At 35.9% G+C, this 18772-nt stretch overlaps 2 protein-coding genes across 2 annotated transcripts; one reads left to right on the top strand and one right to left on the bottom strand.

Annotated features, from left to right (window-relative positions):
- Positions 1-2760: 2760 nt before the first annotated feature.
- LOC141287958 (gap junction beta-1 protein-like) lies at positions 2761-6890 on the top strand. The gene has a single exon (XM_073820075.1). It carries the CDS (start codon positions 2767-2769, stop codon positions 3592-3594), a length of 828 nt encoding a protein of 275 aa, XP_073676176.1. The 5' UTR covers positions 2761-2766; the 3' UTR covers positions 3595-6890.
- A 1514-nt stretch (positions 6891-8404) lies between these two features.
- Positions 8405-18023, bottom strand: LOC141287957 (ras-related GTP-binding protein A-like). Its single transcript, XM_073820074.1, has 9 exons — positions 17928-18023; positions 17086-17152; positions 16776-16998; positions 13624-13719; positions 13425-13547; positions 12477-12568; positions 12283-12398; positions 10106-10227; positions 8405-8843 (listed from the first exon to the last, which is right to left on the bottom strand). Exons 1-8 carry the CDS (start codon positions 18016-18018, stop codon positions 10124-10126), a joined length of 912 nt encoding a protein of 303 aa, XP_073676175.1. The 5' UTR covers positions 18019-18023; the 3' UTR covers positions 8405-8843; positions 10106-10123.
- Positions 18024-18772: the final 749 nt, after the last annotated feature.

Below are 18772 nucleotides of genomic sequence, written 5' to 3'. Positions count from 1 at the left end.
GTCAAAATCATTAGGATATTAAGTAAAGATCATGTTTCATGAAGATATTTTGTAAATTTCCTACCATAAATAAATCAAAACTTGATTAGTTATATGCATTGCTAAGAACTTCATTTGAACAACTTTAAAGGCGATTTTCTCAATATTTAGATTTTTTTTTTTTTTTTTTTTTGCACCCTCAGATTCCAGATTTACAAACAGTTGTATCTCAGCCAAATATTGTTCTATCCTAACAAACCATACATCAATGGAAAGCTTATTTATTTTTCAGATTATGTATAAATCTCAATTTCAAAAAATGGACACTAGTTTTGTGGTCACCTACATAATAGAAGGATGCATATGAAACTGCTTTCAAATAAATAACACAAAATTGCATAAATTATTCTTGAACTAATCAAAGTATCTAAAGGCAGAAAACATACAGTACATTTTAAAATTAAATGTTACATTTTGAAGTTAAATCCACTATTGTTTCATATAGAATTGTTATTAATAATATAATTCCATCAGAGGTAACTCAGAGGTAATTAAATTAGAGAAGAAGTAAGAAAAATCCCTTAGTAATGTGTACTCAAAAGCACTCAAAAATTTTGGGATCAGTAGATTTTCATGCTTCTTAAAATTTTCTTTATTATTTTACGGAACCTGTGATACTTTTTTCAGGATTCTTTGATGAATAAAATGTTAAAAAGAACAGCATTTATTTATAATAGAAATCTTTTGTAACAATAAACACTAACTTTCAAAATTTGGGGTCAGTCATTTTTCTTTCTTTCTTTCTTCCTTTCTTTCTTTAAAAGACACTAATACTTTTATTAAATTGATAAAAAGTGATAGTAAAGACTTATATTGTTAGAAAATATTTAGATTTTGAATAAATGCTGTTCTTTTTTAACTTTTTATTCATCAAAATAATTCTTTAAAAAGTATCACATGTTCCTTTCACTAATATTGATAATGAAAGTAATAAATCAGCATATTAGAATGGTTTCTGAAGGAAATTTCATGTGACACTGAAGACTGGAGTCAGAGCTACAAAACTTCAGCTTTACTTCACTGAAATAAATTATATTTTACAGTATATTTAAAGTATATTAAAATAAAAACTTTTTTATATATATAAAAAACTTTGCAATAATATAACTTTTTTCTGTATTTTTGATCAAATAAATGGAACTTTGATAAGCATAAGAGGCTTTAAAAAAAAAAAAAACTTAAACGTCCTACTGATCCCAAACTTTTGAGCAGCAGTGTATGTATAATTTTTTAATAAATGTTTCTTTTTTTTTTCTTTTGTGATGCCAATTATTCCAAAGAACCTTTCAGTGATCAGATCTGTTCTTAGTGTTTGAAGAACATTTTAATCATATAACCTTTTTCGCTAAAAAGAAACATTCATCCAATAGAATGTTTCCATTGATGCTAATAAAGAAGCTTTTTTACTTTTTTAAAGGGAGACACTACAGGCAAAAACTGTTTTTTCATGCACCTGTCAAGTTTAAGATTTTGGGCTTTTTGCTTTTCGTAAAGTGTTTTTTTCAGACTAGTGGAAAAAAAAACATCCAAAAGACACTGTTAAGTGTTTCTTTTATAGCACTTTATCTATTTGTGTCAATAGATTTCAATTACAACACATATTTTTAAAGGCTGTTTTCTCAAAATGAGTTTTTTTCTCCTACACTGAGCCATAAATCTCCACTACAGCAGCACTTACACACACCACACTTTACATTTTTATTCTGGTCTATATCCTGAAGGTTTTAACAGAGGGATTTGTTCATACATTTGATTTTATACATTTCATCTATTTAAAAATAGTAAAAAATCTTGTTTTCTGCATTTTGTTTTCTGAATTATGAAGTGACCAAATAAAATACCCAAAAATATAAAAACATAACAAGGATTTTGAAACTGACTTCATCCAGTGTTAATTTTTTTGTACTAGAAATGTATGCAAATTAGTGCATATATCATTAAATAAAGATCATTTGTATATTTAAACCTGAGATTTTAGAACACTTGTAATACAAAAAATGTTTGCAATTATCAATGTAATCAATCAACTGAGTAAGGCTTCAAACTTCTAAGGCGAGACACTGCATGAATAGGATAATAAAAATAACTAATAGGTATCACCTTACTTAATCAGTTGATTGATTACATCGATAACTGCAAACCTTTTTCGTATTACAAGTTTTCTAAAATGTTAGGTTTTAAAATGCAAATGAGACATTATTTAATGACGTTTCGAAATTCTTGTTTAATTTTTTTGACATATTAGAGTCAAATGTTTTTACAGAGGGGATCTCATTTTGTCACTCCATAATTCAGAAAATTTTTTTTTTTTTACCATTTTTGAGGGGAAAAAAAAAATGTATAAAATCAAGCAAATGATATCTGAACAAATCCCTCTGTAAAAACCTTCAGGATATAGACAGGAATAAAAATGTAAAGTTTGGTGTAAGTGCAACTGAAGTGGAGATTTATGGCTCAGTGTAGGAGAAAAAAATAATTGAGAAAACAGCCTTTAAAAATATGGATTGTAATTGAAATCTATTGACACAAATAGATAAAGTTCTATAAAATAAATACTTAAGTCTCTTAGATGTTTTCTTGCCACTAGTCTGAAAAAACACTATGAAAAACCAAAAAAATCTCAAAATCTCAAACTTGACAGGTGCATGAAAAAACTTGAGCTTGATGAAAACACAGATTAAAGTCATTGTGCTTTGCTTCCTCTTCTCTGCAGTCCTCGAATCAACCATGAATTGGGCATCGTTTTATGCGGTGATCAGCGGTGTGAACAGACACTCGACCGGCATCGGCCGCATCTGGCTGTCGGTGATCTTCATCTTCCGGATCATGGTGCTGGTGGTGGCGGCGGAGAGCGTGTGGGGAGACGAGAAGTCCGGCTTCACCTGCAACACCCAGCAGCCCGGCTGCAACAGCGTGTGCTACGACCAGTTCTTCCCCATCTCCCACATCCGCCTCTGGGCTCTGCAGCTCATCCTGGTGTCCACGCCGGCCCTGCTGGTGGCCATGCACGTCGCGCACCGCCGGCACATCGAGAAGAAGATCCTCAAGATATCCGGCAGAGGGAACGCCAAGGACTTCGAGAACATCAAGAGCCAGAAGTTCAAGATCACCGGTGCTCTCTGGTGGACCTACATGATCAGCATCGTCTTCCGCATCGTGTTCGAGGTGGTTTTCTTGTACATTTTTTACATAATCTATCCGGACATCAAGATGGTCCGTCTGGTGAAGTGTGACTCCTACCCCTGTCCGAATACGGTGGACTGCTTCGTGTCCCGTCCCACGGAGAAGACCGTTTTTACCATCTTCATGCTGGCCGTGTCTGGAATCTGCGTCTTGTTGAACATCGCGGAGATTATGTATTTAATAGGCCGGGCCTGTATGAAATATTTCCAAGGAGGGGTAGGAGAACCGAAAGCACCGTGGCTCACTCAAAAACTGGCCACCTACAAGCAGAACGAAATAAACCAGCTGATATCAGAGCATTCCTTCAAACCCAGATTCAACGTCGGGCGGAAGCCTCCCACGGATAGGAGCGAACGCTGCTCTGCTTTCTAGACGGATCAGTAATTAATGGATGTCTGTAATCATATTAATCAGTTTCATACTTTGTTACTTTGGTTTAATGGACCCTCTACATGTGAGGAGTGATCATGGATAAAAATATGCTGGAGAACCATCAACATGTTTGAAGTGATGCAAGTGTCCATCTTGTCCTCAAAAGCAGATCAGGGCCTGTATTCACAAAACATCTTAACGCTAAAAGTAGCTCTTGACCTGCCATTTTAGGAGTTCATCTTAAAAATAATGGGTGTGTCAGTCCTAAATTTAGCACTCCTACATTTTTGCTTTTGCTTTGAGTATTTCACAAAGTGTTTTAGCACTAAAACTAGCTCCTAAATCTGTGAAATGTAAGGAGTAGTGAGGAGGACTCACTAAAACCAAACCCCAAACTATCCTAAATTGGCTGTGCCTCGGAAGGGAAACTTCTTAGAAACACACTGCATTTGTTCGCACACATAGGTTATGTTTTCCCACGCATCTTTTCTTTTGTTTTTTTCTTTTGGAGGTTATCCCAACTCTGAATTTCACAGTCATTGCACACTGAGTCCGAAGTTTCCATCCAATTTTTTTGCACGTTAAAAATAAATACGACCTCACGTTGTGTCAGTCACGTTTAAAGAGGTCATCGGATGCAAAAATAACTTTTACATGAACATTAATGTGTGTTGGCAGTTTGTGAACACAACCACCTTACAATGATAAAAATCCACCAAGTTTTTTTTATATCTTAAAAAGTATTATCTCCTTTTTAAAATCAGGTCATTCTCAGCTTCTTGTGGGTGTGAGTCACACAGACAGAGGCCCCTCCCACGATAGTTGATTGACATGAGCGCCTTACCTTAGCCCCGCCCTCACCGAGCTGAAACAGTCCGACTCTGATCGCCATTGTGTGACTCAGGTGCAGAGGAAGACTCTGATTGAGCGATTGAGGTGTTCTGTTGTTAGATGTAATAATAAACACAGCAGTCGTCATTTACTCCCGACATCTGAGCCGCTGAAGACGCCGAGGATAATGTTACTATTGTTTTTAAAAGGAAAGCACCGATCCTGATCTACATATGCATCTATGTTTGTGTGAATCGTTCCTGATGCAGCTTCACCCACAGCAGAAGTGACTATAAGGGGTTTTTATGCATCTTTGCAAACACCTTTCTCAATATGTGCTTGTTGGCAAGTTTCGCCACTAAAGTAAACATTACGGCTCATAATCCCACATCAGAGAGGGGCAGGACGAGCAGAGCTCATTTGCATTTAAAGGGACCATGCAATAAAATGAGTTGATTTTTTGCAGAGCTGATTTTGACAAGGTAAAAGTTTTTTTTTTACACTATTATTGAGAATTTTTAACCAAAGCATATTATAGACTCTTCATTAAGACCCTAAAGAATCATATGAACTTGTGGAAAATGGGCATCCGATGACTCCATTATGACTCCGAATTTCTTATGATGGACGAAAGTTTCGGAGGCAATGTGCCATTATTGACGTGAGGTTTTATTTATTTTTCAATGTGTGAAAATTTCAGACTGAGTGTGCAATGGCCTTTACACACTTCCTCTGAAACTTTGTCTGTCATAAAAAAATTAAGATCAGGTTCAATTTACTGCATTTTTCACATCCGTAGCAAGAATTTTAAGAGGTGTTTTGACAGTTCAGAGCCACCGTACAAGCAAACGCCAAAATCCAGAATTGCATTTGACAAATTCATCCACATATTCTTGCAGCACAAAGCACTGTAAAGGTCCCTGTACACTGAGTTCATAGAAATTAGTGGTCTTCTTTATAATGTATGGCTCCATTAACGCTAGCAAAGCATCAAAGTTTACTGACATCCTAAAGTAAGCTTTGAATCAGCCGGGATCATCCAGCAGCCCATCAATATGGTGGTGCGCACAAAAAGTATTCTCTCCTTCCGCTCTATTGAATGGACCAATATGTCCTTTCTTTTTTCTCTTTTTAAGAAGGGAATGGACAACAAAATCATCCTCACTGCCTAAAGATTCCATTTTGTATTGTTTTGCTTTTTTTTTTCGTAAGAGATGAATTACTACGCATTGGACTCATTGTGCAAGGTTTCTGTGCGTCACGTTTTTGAAAGAGGAATACTGCCATTTAGGAGAACTTTTAGTGATAAGATAAAAAGTTTTGTGAATATGGGCCCAGAAGAATAGTTGGGTTTCACACTACACATTAAAAGGTAAGCAAACACTGGGGAGTGTAAATGGTTTGACCAAAAAACACTTGACCAACAGAGGGTCTTCACATCACAGATTGACCTTTTGTCTCAATACAAAAATAAAAACTTGGTTTGGCATGGTTTGCTGTGTTGCATGAAAGTGGAGTAGATAGTATGTTTTAACCTTTTTAATGTATTATTGTTATTTTAAATAATTTATTGAAAACAGAAGCCCTCAACCATAAAACAAGCTGTTTGGAAATGGATGTATGGATGAAAACAGAAGCCCTAAAGTATGACATATCCTGTTGGCCATACTTGTTGATATTTTGAGCATCCGATATAATGCTAGAAGAATGCTACATTGACAAAATAGAAATTTTTGATTGCGTTGATGTTTGAGCTACAATTTTCTGGCTTTCAAGTTAATCAAAATGCCCTTTTGCATTAATTTAAGTTCCATTTTCAGTTTACTTTGACATGTCAATGATTTGGGAAAATGGCTGTTTAAATTCATGTTGACTTTCTGTTAGAATTTCGTTGGGAAGTTGATTTAAAGGGAATTTTCTTAACTTTTCTGTCTCTTGCAGAACAAGCACATATTTATTGAAAGGACAAAACAGACTTGAGGCCGCATTGTTTTACTTTGATTGTAAATGCTTCTTTGTTCTCACAGTGTAAAGTTATACTAGCAATCACAGCCTTATCTAACACCTTTCAGGTGCCATACAATCACATACAACTGACCGTCTGTCCTGCTCTAGTACGACTGGAAAATAAGATTTTCTTCGCAGGACTTTGATGCAGCTTTTTGCTTGCAGTATCAACTTTGTCATTAAAGAATTGCATTATGTTGCACATACTTCAATACAATTTTGAATCATTTTAATTTTTCAATATGTCCATGCATTTCAATCATGATTTTTCCCCATTTCAGTAAAGGGGTTAGTTCAGTATAAAAAAAAAACGATTTCCGCCACTGAATAAAAAATACAAAAAAGGTTATTGCGACTTTTTTTCTGACAATCCTGACTTTTTGTCTCCGAATTGCATAATACAAACTCATAATTCTGTCTTTTTATTCTCAGAATTGTGAGATATAAACTCAATTGTAAGTTTTAAAGACCAATTATATATATATATATATATATATATATATATATATATATATATATATATATATATATATATATATATATATCACAAAGTTATAAACAGAAAAGTTGTAAATTGTTTATATCTTACAATTATTACTTTATTTCTCAAAATTGTTAGTTTGTCTCGCTATTCTGACTTTATAACTCAAAATTGCAAGATGTAAATTTTTTATATCTCACAATTACTTTTTTCTCAAAATTGCTTGCAATTTTGACTTTATAACTCACAGTTGTGAGTTTATATCTCATAATTCTGAGAAAAAAGTTATAAATTGTTTATATCTCACAATTAAGAGTTTGTCTTGCAATTCTGACTATAACTCGCAAGACTTGTGAGTTTATATCTCATAACTCTGAGAAAAAAGGTCACAACTGCAAGATATAAACTCACAATTCTAAAAAAATGTGTTAATTATTTCTCAAAATTGTGGTTTTGTCTCAAAATTCTGCCTTTATAACTTACAATTGCTAGTTTATATCCTGCGATTCTGAGAAAAGCATCAGAATTGTTTTTATTGTGCAATTCTGACTTTATAACTCGCAATTGTAAGGTTATATCTAATAATTCTGAGAAAAAAAGTCACAAATGTGATATAAAGCTCGTAAATTGTGAGTTTATATCTCACAATTACTTTATTTCTCACAATTGTGAGTTTATATCTCATAATTCTGAGTAAAAAAAGTCGCAATTGCAAGATATAAACTCGCAATGCTGAGAAGAAAAGGCTATAAATTACTTTATTTCTCAAAATTGTGAGATTTACATCTAGTTAATATCATGCAATTCTGAGAAAAACGTCAGAATAGTTTTTATCTTGCAATTCTGACTTTTGCAATTGTGAGTTTATATCTCATGATTACGATAAAAAGGTTAAAAAGTCGCAATTACCTTTTAAATGTTTTATTCGGTGACAGAAACAGGCTTCCATAGTTAAGAGATATATTAATGTTTTAAGATCGTATCTAAAGGCTTCACACACTGAAACGTGTTTTATATTGCACAGTCATAGGGAAACCCATTCCTCATGCAGAGTGCAAATTATTGTCTTTTAGGGATATTATTATCATTTTTATTTTAAATTTTTCTTAATGTAATACCTGTGTGAATGAGCCATATGAACCTAGTTTCATAGTTTATGTCCCACCACTGGAGATGTGCTCAATGATAAGGTGGAGACCACTGAATATGACTACCTATGTAACCAATGTTTAATAAAATAAACATTTTTTTTAAAATTTGAGGGGATTAATGTTACTCTCTAAGACAATGAAAATATGCTAAGGCACATTTATTCCAATACCAAAACTTTTTACTTTCACCCACCAAAATCTGTTTTAGACATTAAGTCTGTTCTGACACAAGCTGCTGATGTACTTACAGTAATTCCCACAACACACTTAAGGGCAAATGTTTTTTCTTTCTTATTTGACTTTGATGCAAAGGTGAAGGGAGAAGTTTGTTGCACAGAAAAACAGTCATTACAGAACAATCTGCATTTATTGAGAATTATTATAATACAATAATGTATAGCTTAAGTTGTTAATTTAGCAAGAACAGTTTTAGTCACACAGATTTCTGCTCTCATTTTCAACAGTACAGCAAGCTGATAATGCTTAATATAAAAGACACACAGAGAAAGAGTGCTGACTTATGATCTAGCGTTCCTGTCTATCAGTAACCCGTAAGTCACCGTATGGCACAAAAATCAGAAATTAAGGGGTCATTACAACACTCAACCCCTCGACCCGTGGTTTATGATTAAGAACTACTGTTCCTTTGCAACATCAGAGAGGAAAACAAGCATGTTACTGTCTTTTAACATAAGGTGACTTAGCTTCTCAGCAGAAACTCTGGATACGAGTGAAGTCAGCAAGACAGGAGGAAATCTTCTGGATTACTCCCAGCAGGTCTAAGCATGAGAAAAAACATCAAGAGCTCAGTAAAACGACAGCAAACAAAATCAAATTCATCTTCAACCCTGCAAATCTAGAAAAAGACCTTGATGTGTTTATATAAACAGAAACTCTTGGATTTACACATTTAACTTCTCAACGTTCTTTCAGCTCAATGCACAGTAGGGAAACTATGGATTGTGAACAACTACACTAATAATTAAGAATTATTCCACCCATGAGACCATTTTTATCCATTTAGCCCAATGTATGTGTGAATGGGACACTCTTGAATTCAGGTATACCTTATCTTGCCGAAAGGAGACACCTAGAGGACATATTGCCTCCATTCAAATAAATCTCAATAACGGTAACACTTTACAATAAGGTTCATTAGTTAACATTAGTTAACCACATTAGTTAACATGAACTAATAATGAACTGCACTTATACAGCATTTATTAATCTTTGTTAATGTTAATTTCAACATTTACTAATGCATTATTAAAATCTTGTTAACATTAGTTAATGCAGTGTGAACTAACATGAACAAACAATGAACAACTGTATTTCCGTTAACTAACGTTAATGAAGATTAGTAAATACAGTAACTAATGTATTGGTCATGGTTAGTTCATGTTAGTTAATACATTAACTAATGTTTAACTAATGAACCTTATTGTAAAGTGTTACCTCAATAACTTATAAAAAACAAAATGTTAAAAAGAAAATGATTTTATCTCCTATTTACTGGCACCTAGTAAAATAAAATCAAGCTTTCTGCAGGACGATGGGCCAAACAGATATTAAAAAACAGACTTTCAAATAAAAACCAAATAAAATAAAAAAATCGGAATTTGATTTTTTTATTTGTGTTTATCATAAAATGATGAAAAAATACAATAAAGAATATAAATGATTCCACCCATGTCTCAAAATGTAGGGTATTTTCTGTGAAATTAGACCTTTTTTTCAAATTACTCCAATATATGTGAGTAGGGTTTTAAATTCAGGTATGCCAAAAATCAGTCAAAAATCCAAAATATGCCAAAGAGCTTAAGAGGTTAAATGCACAGCATTCTTTAGTAAGTCACTGTATGATGAGTTTTAAGTATTCACTTCATACACTGTTTTATAAATTTCGTAGACTTTGGAACAGCAAGAATGCAAAGTTTAAAAGACTTATTTTTTTACTCTTTTGTGCCAAGCGAATGTGAAACCGATTCAGTGATCAACAGAAAATCACACAAAAAAAACAAGGTCTGGTTGAGATCCTTACACACTGTAAGCTGTGAGTCTAGCGCATGCGCATGTGCAGACTGTGCTTGGGCCCGTCCACGCGCTCCAGCTTCTCAAAATGTCTCCTGGCGTTCCTGATGTTGATGAGGGTGGCAGCAGACGCTGGAAGAGAGTAAGAGGGTTTGCTTTGTGTTTCTATGTGCTTTTCTTCAGTGTTATTTGGAGAGCAGACGGAGGAACAACAATTTAGAAGTGTTTTCAAACACAACAAAGGATAGTTTCTGCATATTATAGCAAAAGAAATCAGACCCAGGTATTCCCTCACAGCATAGTAAGAAAGACATTTTCTGCAGTATGCTATTGTGATTTCAAAGACTGTAAATCAGTTATTTACCTAATAAGTGAAACATTATACCAACAAATTAAATACACTGCCCTCCAAAAGTTTGGAAAAACACCCCTGACAAAGTGTGGTTTTGGACGATATCAGCATAAATCCTTATCATGGACCCAAAGCACACTTCCGAGCTGTGCAAATCCTATTAAGAGAGGAAACAGTCAGCTGGCATCATGTCTGTCATGGAATGGCTTCCCCAATCACCCCACCTCAACCCAATGGAGCTACTATGGGAGGGAATGGATCCGTAAGAAGTGTCCAACCAGTGTGAATCATCATTGGACAATCCTTCAGGAGGCTTGGAGTAATATAACAAGTCAATGTTTGAATAAACTGACAGCTCAGATGCCCAGATTATACAGAGCTGTAACTGCTGCTAATGGTGGATATTGTAATGAATATTTTGATGTGTTGCCCCCTATCAGTGTAAAATTAACAAAAATTAAAAAAAGGATTCATGCTAATATTGTACAAACTTTTCTAGGGCGTTTCCAAAATTTGGGAGGGCAATATAGCTTTTTAAGTATTAGTCAATTACATTTATTTTCAGGGATTGTTCACCCAAAAAATTGTGTTATCATCTACAGTACTCAACCTCCTGCTGTTGCAAATCTGTGAGTTTCTTTCTTCAGACTTAATTTTTTTTTCCATATTATTGAAATCATTGGCTACCAGCAACTGTTTGGTTACCAACATTTTTCACAATGTCTTCTTTTGTGTTTAGCAGAAGAAAGAAACTCAAACAGGTTTGGAACAACATGAGGCTGAGTAAATGACGCCAATTTTCATTTTTGGGTCTCCATCTCCAAATCTCCATCGCGTGCGTTCAGATGGCACGGCATTTAAAATACAGAGCCGTAGATCACTGAAAAGCTACGCAATATCACGTTCAAAATCTAATGCTATTCATCAGATTTACTACTAATCACAGAACCGGCTTTACTGATGAGATACGCATGACAATCGCCCTAGTCTGAAATAATCTAATTTAGATCATATTTGGCAAAGACACTAGTTTTGTCAAGAAATAACAATGCTTAAAGGATTAGTTCATTTCAGAACAAAAATTTACAGATAATATACTCACCCCCTTGTCATCCAAGATGTTTGTGTCTTTCCTGAAAACATTTCAGGATTTCTCTCCATATAGTGGACTTCTATGGTGCGCCGAGTTTGAACTTCCTAAATGCAGTTTAAATGCAGCCTCAAAGAGCTCTAAACAATCCCAGCCGAGGAAGAAGGGTCTTATCTAGCGAAACAAATTGACAATTTATATACTTTTTAACCTCAAATGCTCATCTCGTCTTCAAAATCATCCTACATCGCTGCAGAAGTACCGACCCAGTGTTTATGAAGTCAACGTGTCTTTCCCGATCACGCCCCCCATCTTTCTCCCACTTTGTTTCCTGTCACTTCTGATCTGTCCTATCTCAATAAAGGCAAAAAATGCCAAAAATAAATCTTAAAAAAAAACAAAATGCATTTAAGCTGTATTTTGGAAGTTCAAACTCAGGGCACCATGGAAGTCAACTATATGGAGAGAAATCCTGAAACGTTTTCCTCAAAGAACAATTTCTTTACGACATGAACATCTTGAATGACAAGGGGGTTAGTACATTATCAGGAAATTTTTATTCTAAAAGTGGAGTAATCATTGGATTGCTATGGAAATGTCACAATAAAAAAGCTGTGCATGTCTTTACGATATTCCCTGATAATGATTCCTGCAGCCTAAAAATCAAACAAAGGAAAGCTTTCTTTTTCCAGTTTGTTGTCATGTGGGATTGGCAAAACCACTGAGGGATGAGACCGACGCTTACGTATGGATGGGTCTGACATGATCACCATGACGTAGGTGTTGGACGTGAACACGTCGATAAAGGCAGCAAAGTTAGAGTTGCGCACTTCCATGCTCTGGAAAGAGGCGGCCAGTTTACTGTGGGACAGAGAGAAAGGTCAAAATTACCATGACACTCCTCAGCGCTGCAAACTTCATGAATGGAGTCTGACTGACCTGCAGCTCAGCTTGAACTGCTTGATGATGTTACTGATCTTCTCGAAGCGATGAGCATCACGCTGCTCCTTACACTGATAATGAGAGATCACCTGACAAGACACAGGAGAGCATCCATTAGCAATCTCTTTCCTCTTGATGGCCCCAGAATATTATATCTGTCATTTTTGCTCAAATGATCCCAGTACCTCTGAAGCTAATCACCTGACTACAATTACAACTAATTAACACTTGTTAATAGGGATGTAACAGTTGTATCTATATCGTGGTATTGCGATAGCAAAGTCTCAATATTATCAATATAATGACGATATGAAACGATAGGTCTGGGCAAAAAGTGTTGTTTTTAAAATATATTTAAACTTCTTATTCTAACATAAAAGGTCTTTAAAGTAGTTTTTTGAGCCATTATGCTTTGGCACAGTATCTGTCAAACCAACTAAAACTGAAAGCACAATATGGCTTAATCCCTTCATCAAGTTTCAAAGCAAAGCGTGCACTTCATTCAGCCGATCAGCTTGAGATCCGGTGTTTTCCGCGTCTCAGAACGGCTCAGTTGACAGTGAATGCTGAGACTCGTTTATTGCGCGTGTTTGGGAACGCAACGGTAATGCAGCATTTGACTAGATTTGTAAACCTGTTTTCACTGAAGCTAGTAGCATCTGCAGTTTCCTCTTGCTAACTTGGCTCCCTACATATCCAAAGAACATCCTGCTTCTAGGGTAGATAAGTTTGGGGTTTTACATCTATTGTTTTGGCCTTACAATTATTTTTTATAGAGGTAACAAACATAAAACTAGATTTTTAGTGAATTTAATTTTGACAATGCAAAACTGAGCAAACGTACACAATCACAACATGAGGTCTTGACCAAATTGTGCAGCATTAATCTGAATATCCACAAGCAGTTACATGTGTGTAAGAATTGTGTTTTAGTTTGGTACAAACCAGGAAAGTAGCTCTTTCAAAAAGTAAGACTTCATCTGCCTCAATTATCTGAGCAAAGTTGCGTAGGTTGCACTCCAGCTGCTGTACGTTAGGAATGAGCTGATAGACGATACTGGACCACGCCTGCAGACACCAACACAGAGGACACAAGTTACACTTCTGACTGTCTGTTTATGCAGAGAGATGAACATGTTCTTACTTTATACAGCGTCTCGTCCCAAATAGACGTTCTAAAGCAGGTGCAGGCCAGCGGGCGAGACAGTCTTTTCAGGTCCTCCTCACGCTCTTTAAATATCTAAATCACAAAGCGGTTAACAGATATTAATTAACAGTGTTAATTGTTAATGCCAATTTCATTGTATTTTACCAGTTTGAAGACAGATTTGTTTCAAAATAATTTCAGTAGTGAGAATGAGAAGGAAACTTTTATTACAACAGAAAACATCTTTGTGGTCCAAAAAAAACTTATTTTTATTTTATTGATTTTCAGGATTAAAGGAGAAGTTCACTTCCAAAACTAAAATGTACTAGGGATGCACCGAATCCAGATTTTTGGGTTCCGGGAATCCGAAACCGAATACCGAATCCTACTCGCATCCTTAATTACACGTTTTTAGCTGTGACTGTCCAGCTGCCGTACCTGAAGTTGCTGCATTTTGGCTGCTGTCTGTAGATTCCTTCATGCAAAACTCGTATTCTTTTGGATGTTTTAGGGGCCGTTCACATGTAGCGTCTTTTGCGCGCTCAAATTCGTTATTTTAAATGTAGACGCGCGGCTTGCGCGCGCATAATGGAAGCGACGCGGTGCGACGCGCTCGTTTTTCCAGGCGCGTCCGCGCCGCATCGAGATAAAAACATCTCAACTTTTCAGAATGCAGCAAGCGCTCCGCAGCTTGGAGCTAGAGCGCAGCTGATGGTTGCTTAGAAACGGCAGACGCTTCCGGAGCGCAAGCGCCCGAGCGCTTTGTTGACAAGGAAGAAAGCGGCGCGCCTAGCGTTTTCCACGCATTTTTTTTTAGGCGCGACATGTGAACGGCCCCTTAGACGCAAATGTTTTAACATCGGCGATATGTTGTGTACTGCTTAGGGTCCTTGCCACCACGAGACAAATTGGCATTGCAAATTGAACATAAAGCTCGACTTGAATCGCCTTCTTTTGGTTGAAAGTACTGCCAAACAAAACTTTTTTTGCTTACGAGTTCCATTTTCAGATTCTTACAGCCTACTACATTCGAACGGGTCCTATGTAGCCTAAACACCTTCACGTAATCAACGGCCGTGTGACGTCGTAGTGCAAGTCTAGGGTTCGTTTTCGGTGGAAAATAAATCTAAGGTTCGGCCGAAACCGAACCCCGTCAAAAAGGATTCGGTGCATCCCTAAAATGTACAGATAATTTACTCGTCCTCTTTGTCATACGTGTTTTTTTTTTTTTTTTTTAATGTTTTTTGAGGAAAACATTTCAGGATTTCTCTCCATATAGTGGACTTCTATGGTGCCCTGAGTTTGATCTTCAAAAATGCAGTTTAAATGCAGCTTCAAAGGACTCTAAACGATTCCAGCCGAGGAAGAAGGGTCTTATCTAGCAAAACGATCGGTTATTTTCTATAAAGAAATAAAATAAAATAAAAAAAATTGACAATTTTTATACTTTTTAACCTCAAATGCTGATCTTGTCTAGGGCTGTATCTGAAATCGCCCCCTATACCCTATTCACTATTCCCTACATTAGTCCATTCATTCAGTTCACTTGAAGGAGTGAATGAAAACGAGTGAGTGAATTCGGACACTAAGCGCTGGACTGCCGCTTTTGCATAATATTGCTTACTGTTTAACAATAATTTAAAACACAGTTCGAGTAGTAAGATTAAAGGATTTATCTTGAACTATGTCAGGGAATTTGTGTATAAACCCTGGTTAAACAATTTAATAATCAATTTACAACGAATTTGTACCTGTGTTGTGTACACTGTATTACGCAGTGTAGGAGTGCAGTGTAAAACGAACAGATGGATGATTCAGCTGCGGGCGCCATCGTCTGGGGAGACGCCGGAATTCAGTCGGCGCGACTCTCACAGTGCATTATGGGTTATCTCTAGCTGTTGAGCGTACATCGGTTGTACACTCATTTTTGCGGTGCATTGTGGGATTGAACGAGTGCACTCGGGAACGTCCACTATGGTTTCAAACACCACTTAAAATGGCTGTCCCCTCAAATAGTGCCCTTTTTGTGCCCTATTTGAGGGTATAGGGGGTGATTTCGGATACAGCCACAGTCTGCTTGAACTCTGTGTACTCACTGCAAAAAATGCTTTTCTAGCTTAGATTTTTTTGTCTTGATTCCAGCCAAAATATCAAAAAATTCTTAAATCAAGAAGGATTTTCAAGACAAGTAAAAATTATTTTCTTGTTTTCTACAACTCAACAATTCAACAACTCAAAATTAAGTGAGTTTTTGCTTAGAACAAGCCAAAAAATCTGCCAATGGGGAAAGAAAAAAAAAATCTTATTTCAAACAGAAAACAAGATTATTTTTCTAACCCCATTGGCAGATAATTTTGCTTGTTTCAAGCAAAAATGTACTTAATTTTGACTTTTTTTCTGAAAACAAGACAATAATTTTTACTCCTCTAGAAAATCCTTCTTGATTTAAGAATTTTTAGATATTTTGGCTGGAAACAAGACAAAAAAATCTAAGCTAGAAAAGCATTTTTTGCAGTACTCCGGTTCAAGACAGTTAGAGTATGTCAAAAAACTCCCATCTCATTTTCTCCTCCAACTTTAAAATCGTCCTACATCGCTGCAGAAGTAAAGAGCCAGTGTTACAAAGTGAGCTTGCAAGGAGGGTCAATCACCCTTCACAAAAAAAAAGGTAAAACAGCAATGTATAAAGATATTAAAGTTGGAGGAGAAAATGAGATGGGAGTTTTTTGACATACCCTAACTGTATTGACATACCATAACTGTCTTGAACTAGAATAAACAGAGTTTACGCAGAGCTAGACAAGATCAGCATTTGAGGATAAAAAGTATGTAAATTGACCTTTTTTTTAAATAACCGTTCATTTTGCTAGCTCCCTTCTTCCTCGGCTGGGATCATTTAGAGCCCTTTGAAGCTGCATTTAAACTGCATTTTGGAAGTTCAAACTTGGGGCACCATCCTGAAATGCTTTCCTCAAAAAGGATAATTTCTTTACAACTGAAGAATGAAAGACATGGACATCTTGGATGACAAGGGGGTGAGTAAATTATCTGTAAATCTTTGTTCTGGAAGTGAACTTCTCCTTTAAATGTGACCTGGACATGAGATTTCTTGAGATACAAAAAAAGATCTTAAAGCAGAAAATTCCCACCAGGTCCCTCTGGTCCTCCTGCACCAGGTCCATCTTGTGCACCAGGCAGAAGATCTTGGCGTCAGGTGAGTTCTGCAGGATGGCTTCCAGACACGACTGGTAGTAATGCATATCCTTCTCCAGCTCTCGGCTCTCCACATCAAACACGTAGATCAACACCTCCACGTTGCGAAAGATGTTGTCTCTCTGACTCGTGAAGTAGTTTTCCATGAACGTGTCCTGTCTGTACGATTCACATTTAAACATCAATAAAGACAAATGTCTTCCCAAAAGCCGTCCAACAAAACACATCCCCACAGGAGACACTTACCCTCCACAGTCCCACAGGTTCAGCACCAGATTACCCAGAAACCGCACATGAGAGTGCTCCACATCAACTGAAATGGGGACATAATACAGCTGATTTTAACCTTTGACTGAAATTAGTTGATTTATGTTGACATATGTGACCCTTGACCACAAACCAGTCTTAAGTGGCATTGATATATTTGTAGCAATTGTATGGGTCAAAATTATTTTTCTTTTCTTTATTCATTAGGATATTAAGTAAGATCATGTTACATAAAGATATTGTGTGAATTTCCTACCATAAATATATCAAAACATATTTATAGATTAGAAATATGCAATGCTAAGAACTTCATTTTGAAAACTTTAAAGGAGATTTTCTCAATATACCCTCAGACTCGATTTTCAAATAGTTGTATCTCAGCTAAATATTGTCATATCCTAACCAATCAACAGAAAGCTTATTTATTCAGTTTTCAGATGATGTATTATTCTCAATTTCAAAATATTGACCCTTATGACTGGTTTTGTGAACCAGGGTCACATATTGTATTAAGTAGTAGACGTATTAAGCCATTAATAACCATTGAAAACAACATAACAATCAAGTAAAATGTAAATGCAGAAAACTATTGTAAAAATAGGAATTTTCTTAGAGCAAAACAATCAGCTTATGACTGTGACATTTTTGAAAGATCTTGCCCTCCTCAGATCTCATTTGTAGTTAGTTTTGCTTATTCAAATATGAAGCTCTGATCACAACACACACAACATCAAGAGTGTGATGTATCTTGAGGTGTCATTCAGGTTTAGAATTAAATAAGGTTGAATTTTATGGTGCATTATTTCTTGAAAATGTCATACTTGTGGCTCCAAGGCGGCGAGTGTCTCTGGCGATGTAATTAGCAAATATGATCGACCTCATACTGGTCTTTCCAGATCCACTTTTACCCATCAACAGCACCTGCAAAGAGAGCAGAGGGTCATTTCTGGACTATCTTCATGATGCTACAGCAGGAATCTGAACATTAGGGCAGTGCTTGTCTTGAGACTGCAGCAGAGCTGATTTAAGGCAACAGAAAAAATAATGCTCTGATACACTGTTAATGAGACAAGAGAGGCTTCAGTACACTGCTTTTGTGAAAAAATTGCTATCAGCTAACCTTCAACATTTGTTTTGGACTGATTTGCTTTTGCACTTTATGGGGGAAACTGTTTTATAGGAGAAATCACATGCTGTGACACAGGTAGGATTCAGTTTATGTCAGTGTTTCCTACTTTATTCTGTGTCAGATCAACCAAATTTCAGAATCTTCCCCGGATTTTTTATTTTGCAATTTTTTCTGAAGAAAGATGAACATGTATAGTGATGAAAGCCAAAATATTAAATGTCATGAATGAGTTATCCACTATTTTGTAGAGAGAGGTAAAAATGGCATTTTTTACCTGAAATTCAGAGTCATATTACAGGGGGTTAAAATGACGTTGTTCTTTAAATAAAATAAGTAACAGCTATATACAAAGTGACCAACATTTGGTTTTTAACCACTGAAAATGGGTAATATTCTCGCCTCATTCAGATCCCCATATCTCTGGGAATGAACGATGTAGGGCCTAGTTTCAACATTATTTGTTCTTCAGACGTTTCTCTTTAAAAGAAATTAAGTATTACATTTTTGCAAACTGACCCACATTTGGTTTTTAACCAC

Source organism: Garra rufa, chromosome 16 (assembly GCF_049309525.1).
Source record: "Garra rufa chromosome 16, GarRuf1.0, whole genome shotgun sequence".
Classification (NCBI taxonomy): domain Eukaryota; kingdom Metazoa; phylum Chordata; class Actinopteri; order Cypriniformes; family Cyprinidae; genus Garra; species Garra rufa.
This window is presented reverse-complemented; position numbering and strand designations above follow the sequence as displayed.

What these genes read in the sequence shown, in the direction of transcription:
- LOC141287958 (XM_073820075.1), top strand. Translation starts at nt 2,767, where the DNA reads ATGAATTGGGCATCGTTTTATGCGGTGATCAGCGGTGTGAACAGACAC.
- LOC141287957 (XM_073820074.1), bottom strand. Translation starts at nt 18,018, where the DNA reads ATGGGTAAAAGTGGATCTGGAAAGACCAGTATGAGGTCGATCATATTT. An exon ending in TCGCCGCCTTGGAGCCACAA is followed by an intron (nt 17,153 to 17,927) that starts GTATGACATTTT and finishes TCCCCATTTCAG; the next exon opens with TTGATGTGGAGCACTCTCAT. An exon ending in CATGTCAGACCCATCCATAC is followed by an intron (nt 10,228 to 12,282) that starts GTAAGCGTCGGT and finishes ACTCTCTTCCAG; the next exon opens with CGTCTGCTGCCACCCTCATC.